This window comes from Festucalex cinctus, chromosome 15 (genome assembly GCF_051991245.1).
Source record: "Festucalex cinctus isolate MCC-2025b chromosome 15, RoL_Fcin_1.0, whole genome shotgun sequence".
Lineage (NCBI taxonomy): Eukaryota > Metazoa > Chordata > Actinopteri > Syngnathiformes > Syngnathidae > Festucalex > Festucalex cinctus.
In genome coordinates, this window is record NC_135425.1 from 9,601,167 (window position 1) to 9,615,833 (window position 14,667).

General features: G+C 36.8%; 1 protein-coding gene across 2 annotated transcripts; it reads right to left on the reverse strand.

Annotated features, from left to right (window-relative positions):
• Nucleotides 1-3,008: 3,008 nt before the first annotated feature.
• Nucleotides 3,009-14,281, reverse strand: ccni (cyclin I). 2 transcript variants are annotated; one of them, XM_077497613.1, is made up of 10 exons: nucleotides 14,059-14,281; nucleotides 13,419-13,578; nucleotides 11,319-11,453; nucleotides 8,402-8,476; nucleotides 8,148-8,288; nucleotides 6,653-6,781; nucleotides 6,269-6,370; nucleotides 5,852-5,999; nucleotides 4,556-4,770; nucleotides 3,009-4,446 (listed from the first exon to the last, which is right to left on the reverse strand). In XM_077497613.1, exons 2-10 carry the CDS (start codon nucleotides 13,530-13,532, stop codon nucleotides 4,234-4,236), a joined length of 1,272 nt encoding a protein of 423 aa, XP_077353739.1. In that variant the 5' UTR covers nucleotides 13,533-13,578; nucleotides 14,059-14,281; the 3' UTR covers nucleotides 3,009-4,233. The 2 variants fall into 2 exon arrangements, with proteins under 2 accessions (XP_077353739.1, XP_077353740.1); XM_077497614.1 differs by having other exon boundaries at nucleotides 4,556-4,752; nucleotides 14,059-14,280.
• Between the last annotated feature and the right edge of the window lie 386 nt (nucleotides 14,282-14,667).

The window sequence follows — 14,667 nt, forward strand, 5'->3', positions numbered from 1 at the left end:
TTATTTTTCAACTGGAGTGGTTACTTTTAACCTACCGTAAAAAAAAAAATGTCTGAGTTATTGCTTAATTTCTCAACCAGTAACCCAAAGGAAATAGGCGTGCCGTGACTTCTGACGTCTGGGATTTTTATTTTTTTTTTTAAACAAGTTTTGTTCTAGGCAATAGAAAATACTTGGATGTTGATCTTTGTATATTCATAATTCAAACATAGATATGTTTTCCAAGTTCAGTAAATGTAGTGTAAAAGACCTGTACACATTTTATAACATTATTACTCCTCCACCACACATTATGTTCATAAAGCTAATTACTGAGCTGGTGCATGTATTTATAACCTAGTTCTGTCAGACAAAGTAGGTTATTGAAATAATCAGATGCCTTTGTGAAGGTTCTGTGTCACCTCAATGCAAACACGAGTAAAACAAATTCTGCCGCTCCTAAATATGTTCATCCTTGAAAACATGTCAGCACATGTCTCAAGAATGTGTTTTTATCAGTCTGTCACATCTAAAGCTCGTCGGACACAAATGTACTGTATGTACGGTATATCATATGATGTTTTAACTGGTCAGAATAAAAGTGTGTGGGGCTGGGCAACTTTTATGCCTCCAAATATTTTGTAACACTAGATTTAAAATAAATAATTTAAATTTATATGACTGGATAGCCGCGAGGTCAAGCAAGACTTTTGAGGCCGCCATATATTGCTCCTCCCAAGAAACGTTTCTCTTCATACGATCCTATACATTTACCGTATTGAAATTGGAGAACATTTGAAACGGTACTTAGAAACAGCATGATTTATCATTTGTTAAACGTAAACAAGAGAACCAAAAAGAGAACAAAACTGTGGCACTCGCATTCCAAGTGAAAGGCCTCTATTTCAATATGGCCAGTTGATTGAAAATTGCCTACGCGTTTCGGCCTTGGGAGGCCTTCATAAGGGCAAGCTGAAATGGACTGTCATACAACTGCTTAAATATGAGTTCGTCACATGTTCATAGTGGCCCCCACCCTTAGCAATAAACTGGTTAAGAGCTACCTCCTCCCTTAGAGCGACGCCGTTTCAAAATAAAAAATTCCTGTTACTTATCAGAATAAAATATTCCCGGATATTATTTCACAATCATGTCAGCAAAACGTCATAATGCTTAACACTTAGAAGACTAGGTAGAAGGTAAAAAAAAATAAAAAAATAATTCCACATATCCTGGTAAAAGTAAGGAACTCTCACTCAACTAGGCAGACATGCCGTGACTGTGGCCGACTGTGGAGGACGAAGCGCTCCAAAGTCCGCTCGTCTGCACTTGTAAGCAAAAGCACAGGTGGGAGGGGTCGAGGTAGATCAAACCATTTTTAATAAAAAATGGGGTGTACTGTATTTTTATTTTTATTTTTTTTAAAATATTTTTTAAGTATTACTTGGTGAACCATTGTTCATTTTTATCAGTTGTGCAGGATGATACTTCACCTAAGTTATTAAGTAACATGGCGACCTCTACTGACCTTGATGTGCCATGCCATTGGCAACAGTAATTTTTATCCCCACATTGTGTAGACCAGAATTGATCTTTTGTAGAATGAGTCTCTTGTAAAAAATGTTTGCCTTTCTTTCTTTACAAAACCGAAAAAACCCTCTTTATTTTTGTTATGTATATACATATGTGCGGTGACAGTTGTTACTTGACCAGTGCTCTTTCAAACTTTTTTTGTGATCATAATTTGTGTAAAAACTCAGGAACTGTTGTAAAATACCAACTGTTCACGTTTCATTTTTTATTTTTTTTTTAAATGATAAAATGCATTTGAATTGTTAACACTTGGGTGTGTATCCTCAGCTGCAAGTTTGATGCCATTGAGAATAATTTTAATATAAATGTCACCCGGGAAAATGCCTTTTGTTTATAGATCATTCGTTTACTTTATCTTTGTAACCCGTTTTTGCCCTAAATGGTAAGGGGTTACTCGTAGACCGTGAACCCCTTTCGGCCGAGCTGAATCGTTTGCTCTTACTGTGAAGCCATACTTCCGGCCAAAAGGGCTGTTAATTGCCAATAGAAGCCACAAGATGGCAGCAAAACGCCATTTTTGTAAGCGGGCTTTGGCCTGAATAGTAGTAGAAGCCCCACCAATAAAACAATAGTATCGCTATGGATGAGCAATTAAACTTTTGTTTTACAGGTGTTCTTTACTTGTATGACGAGAAAGTTTACCCGTCACTTAAAACATTTCTTCTACAGTTAGTGGATTTCATTTCAGCATATAGTGGGGATCCATTCATGTTATTTAGATCCTCAGTCATCAGGTTCAGAAATGATCACCTGGTGAAAAAATAAATAAATAAATAAATAAATAAATAAGCGAGGCTGAATTGTTGCTGCTGCATGTTCTGCTCCGTCCTGCTTATCCTTGGGCTGCTGGGCGTACAGCAGCTCCTAAAAATGCACAGGTTATCGTCGATTTTGAAACTGTCCTCATTTAGGCCGATTCCATTGAGTTTTTCTTTTAACAACATATTTTCATTGATTAATGTTTCTGACTTCTGACGTATGTAACAAAGTTGGTTGTGTCTGAAAAGTTTAACACTTTACATTAGGACGTAGTAGCATTGCCTTTTACAGCAAGAAGTAAACTCAAGATGTTTTGGATAGCCATCTCCAGGTTTATTATACTATATTTATTATATTATATTATTACAATATTCTTGAGTATGAGGGGGGCATTGCTGCTGACAAAAATTACGTAATTCTGTCGAATTTGTTGGCTTTACTGCCCTAACGATAACACTCCTGGTCAGCTCTGTCCACAGGTTTGGGATTGGATTTAAGTCTGGGCTTTGGGAAGGCCATTCCAGAATCTTTACTTTGTTTTCTTCAAAAGATTTGGTGACTATTAACCTTAACATTATCTTCTTTCTCTCAACCACACGCTTTCTATGGCGCATAGAAAATGTTTCATTTCCCCAAATGACCTAGACTATTGTAAATAAAACACAAAACGACCATCATCAGTTGTCACTCTCTTTATTTTTCTTGTGCCTATGGTGCATTCAGGTACCACGAGCAGCATCCAGCAGGCCCCTCCAGCAGGACAAACAGAGATTTTTTTTTTGCAAGAATAAAACATCTACAGATTAAAATCAGAGCATGTTATGACCATCATCACTCATTTAGTTTTTTTCTGTGTTCAGCTAAGACAGACGCTCGCACATTTCTGATGTTTCATTTGAAAACGCCCATGTGTACTGTTTTACTACACGACAATATATTAACTTGGATTGTAATTTCATCTGGCCGATAGTAGCCAAATGCAATTTAGGCCGCCTCTTTACACGCACACACACATGTGAATGAGAATGTTAGGAAATAAGTGGTCTTGCAATGCACAACTGGCTTCTCAAGTTAGCTTGGGTTATTTATTTATTTAAATATTTTATACAGCAGTTGCTAACTGTATGTTTCAATTGTTTGTGGTTAAAGGTGCAATTTGAGATTTGCTGCATTTGTTTTGATAATGAAAATATTTTTATTTTCCTCTTGATGGAGCATTTCAAAACCCAAAGCATCAAGAAAGCACCCTGAGAAACCATCATTCATTTAAGCCGCCTCAACAAGCTGACAAGCAAAACGAGCCAGGAGGGACTCCAATAGCATTTCATGCATATGTGATCAAAAAGTGCTCTTTGCTAAATATATATTTTTTCCTTTTTGGGTGAGGAACAGTTCATTGACCATACAGAAACATTCAAAAGTTGGATTGTGACAGTGACAGACATGAAGAGAGGAGTGGACAGTGAATATGTGTCAACAAATTTAAGAGGAAAACAAATAAAAATTGACAAACACAGTAGATTACAGAATCCATTCTAAGTATTTTTAGGGTATTTTTTTTTAAATATTATTTTACTTTTTTATATTATGTCATGTGTAACTAAAACAATAATAGCAGCAGGTTTTTATTATTATTATTATTTTTTTTAATGTTATTTTTTTGGGACTCTGTTTACTGGCTGAAGGGGATAACGGGAGCTGAGCTCAAGACACCTGGACAGATTTAGGGGACGGATTGTGCTCATCAAAACCAACTCAACCACTGCGGCCATATGTTACATTTGATTGGACATTTTTATGCAATATTTGGACATCACTGACTTGACCGCTTTCGGGTCCTGACGATTCGGATGATGACGTCGGTGGCGAGATGGTTGCGATGAGCACAGTTGCGAGCGCTTTCTACGAGGCACAGACTGGCTGCAGCGGCGGGCAGGGGGAGGAGCTGCCTTCCTGTTGTGAGGTCAGGACTCCGAGGCCTCCCTCTGCACTTGCTGGTGTGACGGTCCCCATCGCTGGTGCTGCCCCCTCTTGGATGGCGGCGGTCATGACGCCATCTTCGTTGTACAGGCGCTTGATCCCATCATAGAAGTCGTCCACTTCCATCTCCTCCACCTGAAGACATTGAGATGGCACATGCATGTTATACAAAAGTGACAATAATTCACATTATCTTTTGGGCGTTCCAACATATTACACAAGCATGGGGGTGGTTTCACGTTACCTTGCGCTTTGACGAGGACTTGCAGTGCATGGTAACTTTGTGCAGGCGGTTGAGGTGACAGAACGGTTTGGGAGGAGAGAGGAGCGCTGGCAAACTGCTGCGGTTGGCGGTGAACAGGCCGACGCTGCGGTGCTGCTGGTGCCCCTCCTCCACTCCAGCTGCTGGTGGGGAAGACTCGATGAAGGAGGAGATGCTCCCTAAAGAGAAGAAGGAAACTAATGATAGATAAGGCAAGGCAAGTTTAGTTGTATAGCACATTTTATACACAAGGCAACTCAATGTGCATCAACAAACAGTGGTTAACATTCAGAGTATAATTTTACTTTGCCTACACTTTAGCATGTGTGAGTTTAGTGACTGAAGTGACTTTTAATATGTATATTGAATTCATTTATTTATAAATACAGTGTTTACATGTCATGTTTCATGCAACATGAAAAGTTGGTTATGTTGAGTGGTAAATTGTAGCTAGTAGAAAAAAACTGATATTAAAAGGCTTAATTTGCCTTTATCTTAAGAGCCTGTAATATATAATAGCTCTGATATTGTTTATTATAAGAAACTTTTTGTTGGGTTAAAAAAAAAAAAAAAAAAAAAAAAAAAAAAAAAAAAAAACATTGAAAAGGACCTTAATGGTTCAGCCCTACATTTAAAAATATTAGGACCAATTAGAAAAAAATACAAACACTATAAATATGTAAGTTCCTTTTCGACCAAACAAAATTATTATTATTAATATTATTATCATTATTAACAATAACAACAACAATAATAATAATAGTAATAATAATAATAATAATAAATATATATATATATATTTATTTATATTTATTTTTTTGGCAAAAACTTGAAGTTGGAGTGCAGCATGTGCACTGTGGAGTAGGGCGATCATTTATTTTTTTGGTACAAAACAAAAAAAAATGTTTAAACGTAAACAACAAATAAAAAAATATTAATTTAAGACAAAGACAATTCTTTGAAACACTATACGTATACAGGTTCATTTTGGATGAAACAAAATGTATTAAATTAGTTTTTTTAAATGAAAAAAAGTACAAATGTATAAATTTGAACATCTCAAAAATTACTATTATTATTATTACTATTATTATTTATTTATTTATTTTTTACAATTATGCTGATTGAATTTCGAGTAATTGCACAGGCCTACTGAGAAGGATATTTGAATTGCTGATGCAATCAATTTTGCTGATAAATTCACTTGATGGATTAAGCACTGGATCGCCACATACATATTGTGTTCAACACTGTATGCGATGCAGTGTGATTGTCTACCCGGACAGTCGTGGGCTGGAGGCTGCAAGTTTGTTTGGTTCTGATGGGGTTGGTAGATGTAGACAGTGTTTGGAGGCAGGGAAGCTCTCGGTGTGGAAAGACTACTTGCAACCAGCTCTCGACTCCGAATCAACTCTGAGGTGTCGATCTAAGAGGAACACAGAAGGAAAAATTCTATACAAATGAGTTCAAAATACACATATTCTCAATCATTTGACCCTTTACTAGAACCATGTGCACATTCTAATAAATTACTAGCAGTAGTTCAGGATGCAGAAATCAAACATACCAAAGTCCTAGAATTTTATTTGATGCGGAGTTGACAAATGCTTCTATTAATACATATTTATGTTTTCGACAAAAAATAGTTTCACTGAGTTCTTGTGATTGAAAAATGTGAATGTGCTCAGTCAGTACCTGCGCCTTCCTTAGTAGTTCGATGGTGAGAACCAGCCAGTCGGGGCAGCAGGTCTCCAGCTCCAGAGTGATGAGGGCCAAGGCCAGCATGGATCCTTTCAGCTACGTACATGACAAAAAGGACAAACTTATACAGTGCAGTAAATACAAACAAAATGACTGCAAAAGACAGCATAACTAAGCAGATGATCAGAGGAAGTTAGGGCCCGACAGAATAATTGGCAGGGTGATTTAAGGGACTAAAAAAAGAAGTTATTTTATTTCTTTAATTAAGAGGTTATCAAATTTGTATTCCACAAAATATTGGAATCAGCATTGGTGTGGAAAAAAAGCCATCTGGGTCGGGCCCTAATTTATAAACAGTATTATTCATTCAAGTTGTACCTGAATGAGTGCATGATCGGCCAAACAGTGGTAAAGTCGTCGTGTGAGCAGGGCAAGATGCTGAGAGCGGTTCAGTCCCAGCAGCGAGTCCAAAAACCCAGAACAACATGACAACACCATTGCATGGAACTATGGAAGAAATACAAACAATTGGGGAAAATACAAAATGAGGATAGAATTAAACATGGGTATCATTAAGATGATTTTAAGAAGTGAAGCCAGCAGGTGTCACTTAGAACCCTCAACAAACCACTTTTTTGTTTTTGTCTTTAAAACAAACACGTGCCAGCCTAAAATAAAATCATTCATTTACATTTTCATGTTATAATTTTTATAATTTTGCAAATTTGTGACTTTATAAAGTGGCAAATTTGCAAGTTTTTTTCTCGGCCTATTGCCCCCACCCTCTAAAAAAACATTTATACCTGGCCCTAATAAGCTGTCGTAAATCCATTAACGCCACCCTTTTTTTTCCCTTTTTTTTTTAATGCACAATTACTTACTGCCCCTTACTTGGAAAGTGTGTACTGTGGGAATTCCAGTCACAACACAGCAGACATTTAGCAGTAATAAATTTAATAAATAATGTATATATTTGTGGAGAATGGGGTCAAGTTGTATTTTACAATTTAAAAAATGTGCAGAATTTCACTAGTTACTTCATGTTTAAGGTTAGATAGCTCTGAATGTGAAAAGAAAAATGCAATGAGCTGTCACCATCTTACAAATGCAATTATGCCATAGTGGCAGAACAATGACATCAACACAAATCAATATCACATTTTTTAAAGTACTTTTTTTTAAACTTTTACTCAGTTTGATGAATTATGAAATTACTGTATCAATGACTAAACGATGCAGCCATATTTTTAGTAGTTTAACATTTTTTTGTCCACATTTATGTTGAGTATGAAATCTAAGAATTTTTTTTTATAGTACATTTAGAAAAGATATCAAATTTGTGATTAATCGTGAGTTAACAAAGTCATGTGATTAATTACGATTAAAAAATGTAATTACCTGAGACCCTTAATTTAAAGTCTTCAGCTCCTAATTGAAGCTTCTTGATTGCACAGGTTTGTAAAGCAAGCCTCTGCTTCACATATCCAATAGGGCTCAACAAAGCACAAAAGGTTCACTTGTGCAAATTAGATGATTATACCATAGATTACTGACTAATTAGTCACTAATTCCATCAAAACAAACACATTTATAGCACGAAAATACAGACCGCAATACAAAACCCACAAAGGCCTTTGTAAGGAGGTCCTAAATTTACCATGGTACCAGTACTACCGACATACGACGTTTCGAGGTTACGAAAGTACAAGGTCGAAATTGTTTTGTATTTATGACCAAACAGTGTTTTACACAAAAACAGTTTCATTCTGACTTGACTACTTTATGACTTTACTTTCGCATAAGTACCAATTAAAGTCATGAAGTCATTAGTAAAGTCATAAAGTCATTGCACTGTGTGCAAGTGTAAACGTACAATATGCAGGAAGTCCAGCGGTGTGGCGATGTGGAGATCCCAGTTGAGTTTGTCAAGAATGATTCTTTCCATTCTCAGGATTTCTGATGGAGAACAGCCACAGCTGCTGGACACAACCAACTCCCTCAGAGAGGGCACACACTGGGAGACACACGCACACACATCTTCTTGTCAAACGGACGGCAACTGACGCACGCACATCATTTTCCATTATCTATGCTCAGTATTTGTTTTGATATTGTGCTTGTGTTTACCTCATCCTCCTCACAGGTCTTGACAGCCAGGAAGAAAGCGGCAATTGCGATGCAGCGGAGGTACTTTGGACGAGCCTGAAGCCAAAGAATAAAATCAGACACAAGAAGATATTATTAAAACATAATCATTTATATTATTTTATGTGATACAGATCCATGTCGGTGTTTGCAATATAATTTCCCCACTCACATAGACAAACTAGTACACTGTGTTCCAACTATGCCTTGCATTTGCATTTTTAGGGTTGGAACACCCCTGTCACTAGGGGCGTGGAAACCAAATAAAAAGAGAGGGTGAGGAGGGGATTTCTTCAGAGAGTGCAGTAGTGAATTGTATCAGTCAGTTCCTCTCCTTTCTCCTCGCGAGCCTTGAACTGAGTGTCTTCTCTCCTTTTTGTGTCGTGTTTAATAGATGTCAAACAGGCAAACCTGACACTTAATCATGGCAATTGAATTATTCCTTTCCATCAAACTTGTAAAAACACTGCCTGTAAATCTCAGGGCATATAGATCTTTTTAACATCATGCCAGGAAATACAAAAATTTAACTGTTGTTAAATAAAGAGGAAATAAATGTTCTCAACCATCAGGAAAATTCTGGGTGTTGTACTTTTATTATCAGTGTCTGCTTATTGTAAACGTGTGTACCAATGATCTATCATTAGATACATTAATAATGTCAAATTTGAATGAATGCTGATATGTATTTATGTCAATTTCACTCCATCAACTGCACCAACAACAAAAGTCCAGCATGACAAATATATTTGTGTGACCAGAATACTTCAACTAATATAGACTTAAGGTGTGGTTCATTAGGTCAACACCAAAACATCAGGTTGACCCCAAAAGTCCACATGAGTAGCCTGTGGGACTGTTCTAAAAATAGTGATAGAACTAGTGGTGCTCCGGTCAATCGGCTACTGAGCATGATTGGAGGACTTCTGTGGAAAAAAGTATTTGATCGGCATATGTCAATCAATGCTTTTTATTGACGAACACAAAAAAACATCACATTGAAAGACTTCTTAAATGCTATCTCATCCTCATCCTCCAACAGTAAATATTCTTACCTTATTTTCTAAGATATTATCACAGACCAAATTTTTGTTTTTGCATTTACTGCACTGTCAATTTGAAAGAATGTCCTCCATTTGTTTAATTTAGGATGGAAATTTGCAGGGCAGGGTATCGATTCTTATTTCCTCAATCGATTCAATTGATTTTTTCCAATTCGATCCACTTAAATTCAATTTGATATCTTTTAATTATGACATTTTTTTTCAATGTGAAGTACATGATAAAAATTCCACAAATATAATATTAAATTCCAAAGTAAATTTTACGGCGATTTATTAGTTTATTAATGAAAGCAACACGTGTTATGACCACTTAAGTGATACACAAACGTTGACCTCTGCAAGGATGAGATGAAAATATGTTCATAATCTAATTCAATAATTGTAAATATAAATTTAAAAGATTCTGAATGGTCTTAAGTCGTAATTAGTCAGGTATTTTATTAATGTAAGGAAATACCTTTAAATTCATGTGAACAGTAAATTTCAAGAAAGGATTAAGATACAAAAAAAAATGGCCTTTAAAATTCTATTTTCTTAAGAATTTATGGGGAAAAGAGATCTATAAAATAATCGATTCATGGTTTTATTAATTGATATCGGGCTTGAAAAGGAAAATCGATTCGATATTGATTATTCAATTTTTTAAACACAGCCCTAGTCATTTGAATAAAATATTTCAAAACAAACAAACAATATGATTCATCAATTAATAAAAAACAATATCTGAGATTAAATGACTAGTAAAATAATCATTTGTGAGCAACTCTAAAATTGAAAAAATGTGCAGCTGATCTCACGCATGGATGATCGGCACTGGAATCGGCAGCATTAAAACCCTGATCAGAACACACCTAGAATGTTGCAGGAACTTTTTGAAAATGTAAACACTGTGTGTTTACTACCTTGTTCAATGATAGTTGATAATTATTGTGAGAAAATCATTTACATGATTAGTGTCTTCACATACTGTAATATGAATATTAATTATACATAATAACATATAACGAAGGTAATTATAATTAGAGCAAATTTGTTCTTTAACTCATTCTCTCCCAGCCATTTTCACCCAAACAATCTCCAGCGCCTGTTTTTTTTTTTTTTTTTTTTTTTTTTTTTTTTACTGGATTTGGATTGATTTTGCAAGGCCCACAGAATAATGTGTTCTATTGCTATAAAAACAGGGACAATACCAAAAGAAAGACTAAAGTCTCTTCTTTCATCAAGGAAAAAAAAAAAAAAAAGTATATTTCTATCTGTTTCCGTTTTGCAGAAATTAGCATTAGAATATAGCTAAGTTTCATCATTTTTGACGTTCCTGGTGAAAACACTGACAAAAAGAGCTTGTCGCAGTACCAAAGCCTTCTGTATGCTCTAGCATAAAAAAAACGTCTTTGGGACACCTCAACCATTTAAAATAGAACGCATTTATACGTTTTTGGGAGCAAATTAGTTAAAAAGGGTGTATCAAATTGGTAGCCCTTCATATTTACTAATACCCAAGAAGTAGCTCTCAGTTTCAAAAAGGTTGTTGATCCCAAGTTTAGCACGTGAACGTACCCTCCTCTTAGCTCACATCTTAGCTCTGAGCCTTCTGTGTGGAGTTTGCATTCTCTCCCTGTGCTTGTTTGTGTTCATTTTTTCCGGGTATGTGCTTCCCTCACAAGTTGAAATTTAATTGGAGACTCTCTATCGACGTGTGTGTACTGTGTAGTCTATATGCACGTTTGGATTGTTGTTGAAACATGACTTGAAAGCAGCTTCAGTTGAAAGTCAGTCAGAAAGTCTCCGATGGGAGGTGGCAGTGACAGAGTGGTGTGTGCTCTGCATTTTCTTACCTTGATGGAAGCGAGGAAGCGGTCCAGAATGCTAACAGCTAACACCAGAGTCTCTGGGTACAGCTGCAGTCTGCCATGGAGCTCCGTCAGCCAGCACACGGCCTTGTCCCGCTGAGTCGGGGAGATATCTGTATCCTGCATGAAAATACAGAAAACAACTCGTCTGTAACAACCTTGCAACATCCTGTCATGGATTTGTTTTAGTCCTTCGGATTCATGACATCATTTCCTGCTCTGTTAGGAAAAAGAAATATACAAAGGTTGGAAACAACCTTGGAAGGCATCAACAATAGTGTTGACTTTTCAAATTACCACCACAGCTCATCTTGTTAGGCGATGTTTGCACGGCGTTCCCAGTGGACACAACAGCCTCATTTCAGGTCACCATGGACAAAAGGGGATGGTCATGAGACAACATGGGGGGGATGGGCAAACATGACAGGCCGCGATTGCCGTTTAAATTGCCACAGATGAGAAAACTGGTCAGCTGGAGTAAAGGAAGGGAAAATCCTGCCATCTGTGGTGAACTGCAGGCCAAAGCTCAGCAGTCCCTTCACCCTCCAAACCTGACAATAACCCACCACAGTGATTAATGTACCTGCATTGGATTCAAATTTTAATGTAAATATTCCTATTTTTATTAATGCACCAAGTTAGAGCAAGAAGATTCGACTTTACTTCTGAGAATGTCTTCCGTATTAAAGTAAAATGGGTACTGCGTGTAAAAAATGAAAATCAATGTGAATCATGATGAAATTAATCAAATTGAGCCACTGAATCAAATCAATTTTGGAAATGGTGGTCGGAGTTTGGCTCTTGCTTAATCAGGTCCAACACTCACATGACAGCATAAGAATGGTTGTTTCGAAAATATTTCAAATTGAGAACATGAAGGCCAGTAAAACATGCCACCAGGTGGCACAGTGGATTTGGAGATTAAATAAGCATTAAATAAGCAGCAAGAGTCCAAATTTAAACTGCTGCAACCCCTGTTTGCCACCTAGACTTTAACCATTAAACACAGTTTAAATTCTTTCTTACGTTTCGAAACTATAAACATGTTTTTAAAAAACATGAACAAAATTCAAATGAGGCTGTATTTAATTTTGTACCTGCAAGCCTGTACCATTTACCCCAATTCCTCTCATTTTTGATTGTGTGACAAATAAAAAAATCTATTGTGCTGTATGCAAAAGAGATCTGAGATTTCATTATCCCCAACAGATAACAATATACAAGAAACTCATGCCGTTGTTTAGAGAAATAAAAAAACAAAACAAAAAAAAACAAACAAACTTGAGGCCATAATGGACACAGGCCAACAAAACTCGTGTCAATCCAAAAAAAAAAAAAAAAAAAAAAAAAGACTTGAGCATTGACTCCCAACCCATGGGAAATTATCCTAAATTTACTTCAGATATGTAACTTTTTTTCATCTTACGATGCTAGTGACATTTAGTAGACCCATTTACTCACAATTTGGCACCCATACATGCACCTATTTGTGATTTTTTTTTCTTCTAGTGGACAAGGGCCTTTTTTTTTTCTTTTTTTTAGGAAGAGGCTTATTGGCGGTTGAGCCCCACTCATTCAATAATTTGGGTGGTTACATCTTTTCTTCCCAGTGTCAATCATTAATATTTGCTATTCACTCTCCCTGCTAATAGGGACAGGTACGACAATGAGTTACTCTACCACTAGATGGCAGAAGGTACAATTAACCTGTGTATCTACGCACTGCCATTCATACAACACAATTGGTGTTCAACCATACAATGCCAAATTTCACACTATATAGGTACATTTGTAGTAGCATGTACATTACAATGAGATGATAAAAAGTTCGGCATTTGGACCTTTTGGTACATTATTGTTTGGTGCTGTGTTATGATTATTTTTCTAATATATACGTTGGCTCTATGAAAGTTGATACACTAAAATACAGAGAGAAATGGAGTGGCAATGAATTATGCACATCGAAATCATGACTGCAGCAGAATACTACATATAGATTCATGTAGCAACATCATCGTTTTTGGTCTTAGAGAAGGAGCCACTTGTGTTTATTGACTTTTATAGTAGGCCTAAGCCCTGCCTGACCTGTGAGGAGGGCTTCTTTGGCACGTAGACCCTCCACATCTTGGCTTCCCTAGACATGGCCTTTTCTAGAAGAAAAGCCAGTCTGTGGACTCCCCGGGGTTCGGAGAACTTCATTCCTTCTCACCCTGGTCAAGCCTTCCTCCACACTGGATACAGCTACCTGAAATATGATACAACTCAAATGGAGTCATTCCTTTCAAACAAAAGCTGGTTCGGGCTTAGTATTATTGTGATGCATGAAGCTATACATATATACTGTACACATTTACATAATGATATTATTACATTTTTCTTGTTACTGTAAAATATCGACAACACCGACTGTAAAATGTTGACCCGTCAATCATAATCTTCACATAATGACACATATCAGGATAGCAGTACTGCCAAACATACTATTCCCTGGAACGAGGCCAATGACAAATTCCGTAAACTAGTTAGCTTGTTGACATGACGTCGCAGATAAGCTAAAATTTCAAAACAACAAATTTATATGAGAGAATATGATAAGACAAAATCCGAGCCATCGATTGTATTTGACAAAACAAAATACGTTTGCTATGGTAACCGTGCTAAACGTGTGGTCAGGGTATTGAAAAGCTACCATGTATCCAGGAAGTAGACGGAGCCCATAGCTTACCTCCCCTGCGAAGCGGAGAAAACCACGGTTGGATTTCATCCGGTCCACTCAGTTCCGAGATAAATAAAGTCGGGGAAATCGGGGACCCGTTTTTTCGCTTAGTCGTCCATCTTGGCTGCCGTTGGGGGTTATGGTAAAATATAAAAAATAAAGTTGGGGGAAAGTAGACAGCTAGTGTCCACTTCCGAAGAGGGGGCTGGGGGAAGAGAGAAGGAAACAAGCCCCGCCTACCTCTTGGCCCAATCCAAGAGGATAATAAACAAAACCCACTGTGAGATAGATTCATTCTACCACAAGTTTCAGCATTTTGATTTATTTTTAAAAGTATTTAGCCAACTTCCAATCGCATTAACATTTGAGGAATACGCGCGCACAGTCGAACGTAAATCCATGAGATGCGTTATGACGGTGTGCTTGACTGATTATCTGTTATAAAACATTCATAACGTTTTGTTTTGTTTTAAATAGGTTTTATTTGTATATGTTGAGGACGTATGTTTCTACAATAGACTCCATTGTATCTTTTGCGGTGTAGACAACTGATCTTTTTAGTTGGGACTGTCCGCACAAACCACAGTAATAAAATTTGACTGAGAAGCTGCAGTTCTA

What these genes read in the sequence shown, in the direction of transcription:
- ccni (XM_077497613.1), bottom strand. Translation starts at nt 13,532, where the DNA reads ATGAAGTTCTCCGAACCCCGGGGAGTCCACAGACTGGCTTTTCTTCTA. An exon ending in CGCTGGACTTCCTGCATATT is followed by an intron (nt 6,782 to 8,147) that starts GTACGTTTACAC and finishes TTTCTTCCATAG; the next exon opens with TTCCATGCAATGGTGTTGTC. An exon ending in AACTACTAAGGAAGGCGCAG is followed by an intron (nt 6,000 to 6,268) that starts GTACTGACTGAG and finishes TGTTCCTCTTAG; the next exon opens with ATCGACACCTCAGAGTTGAT.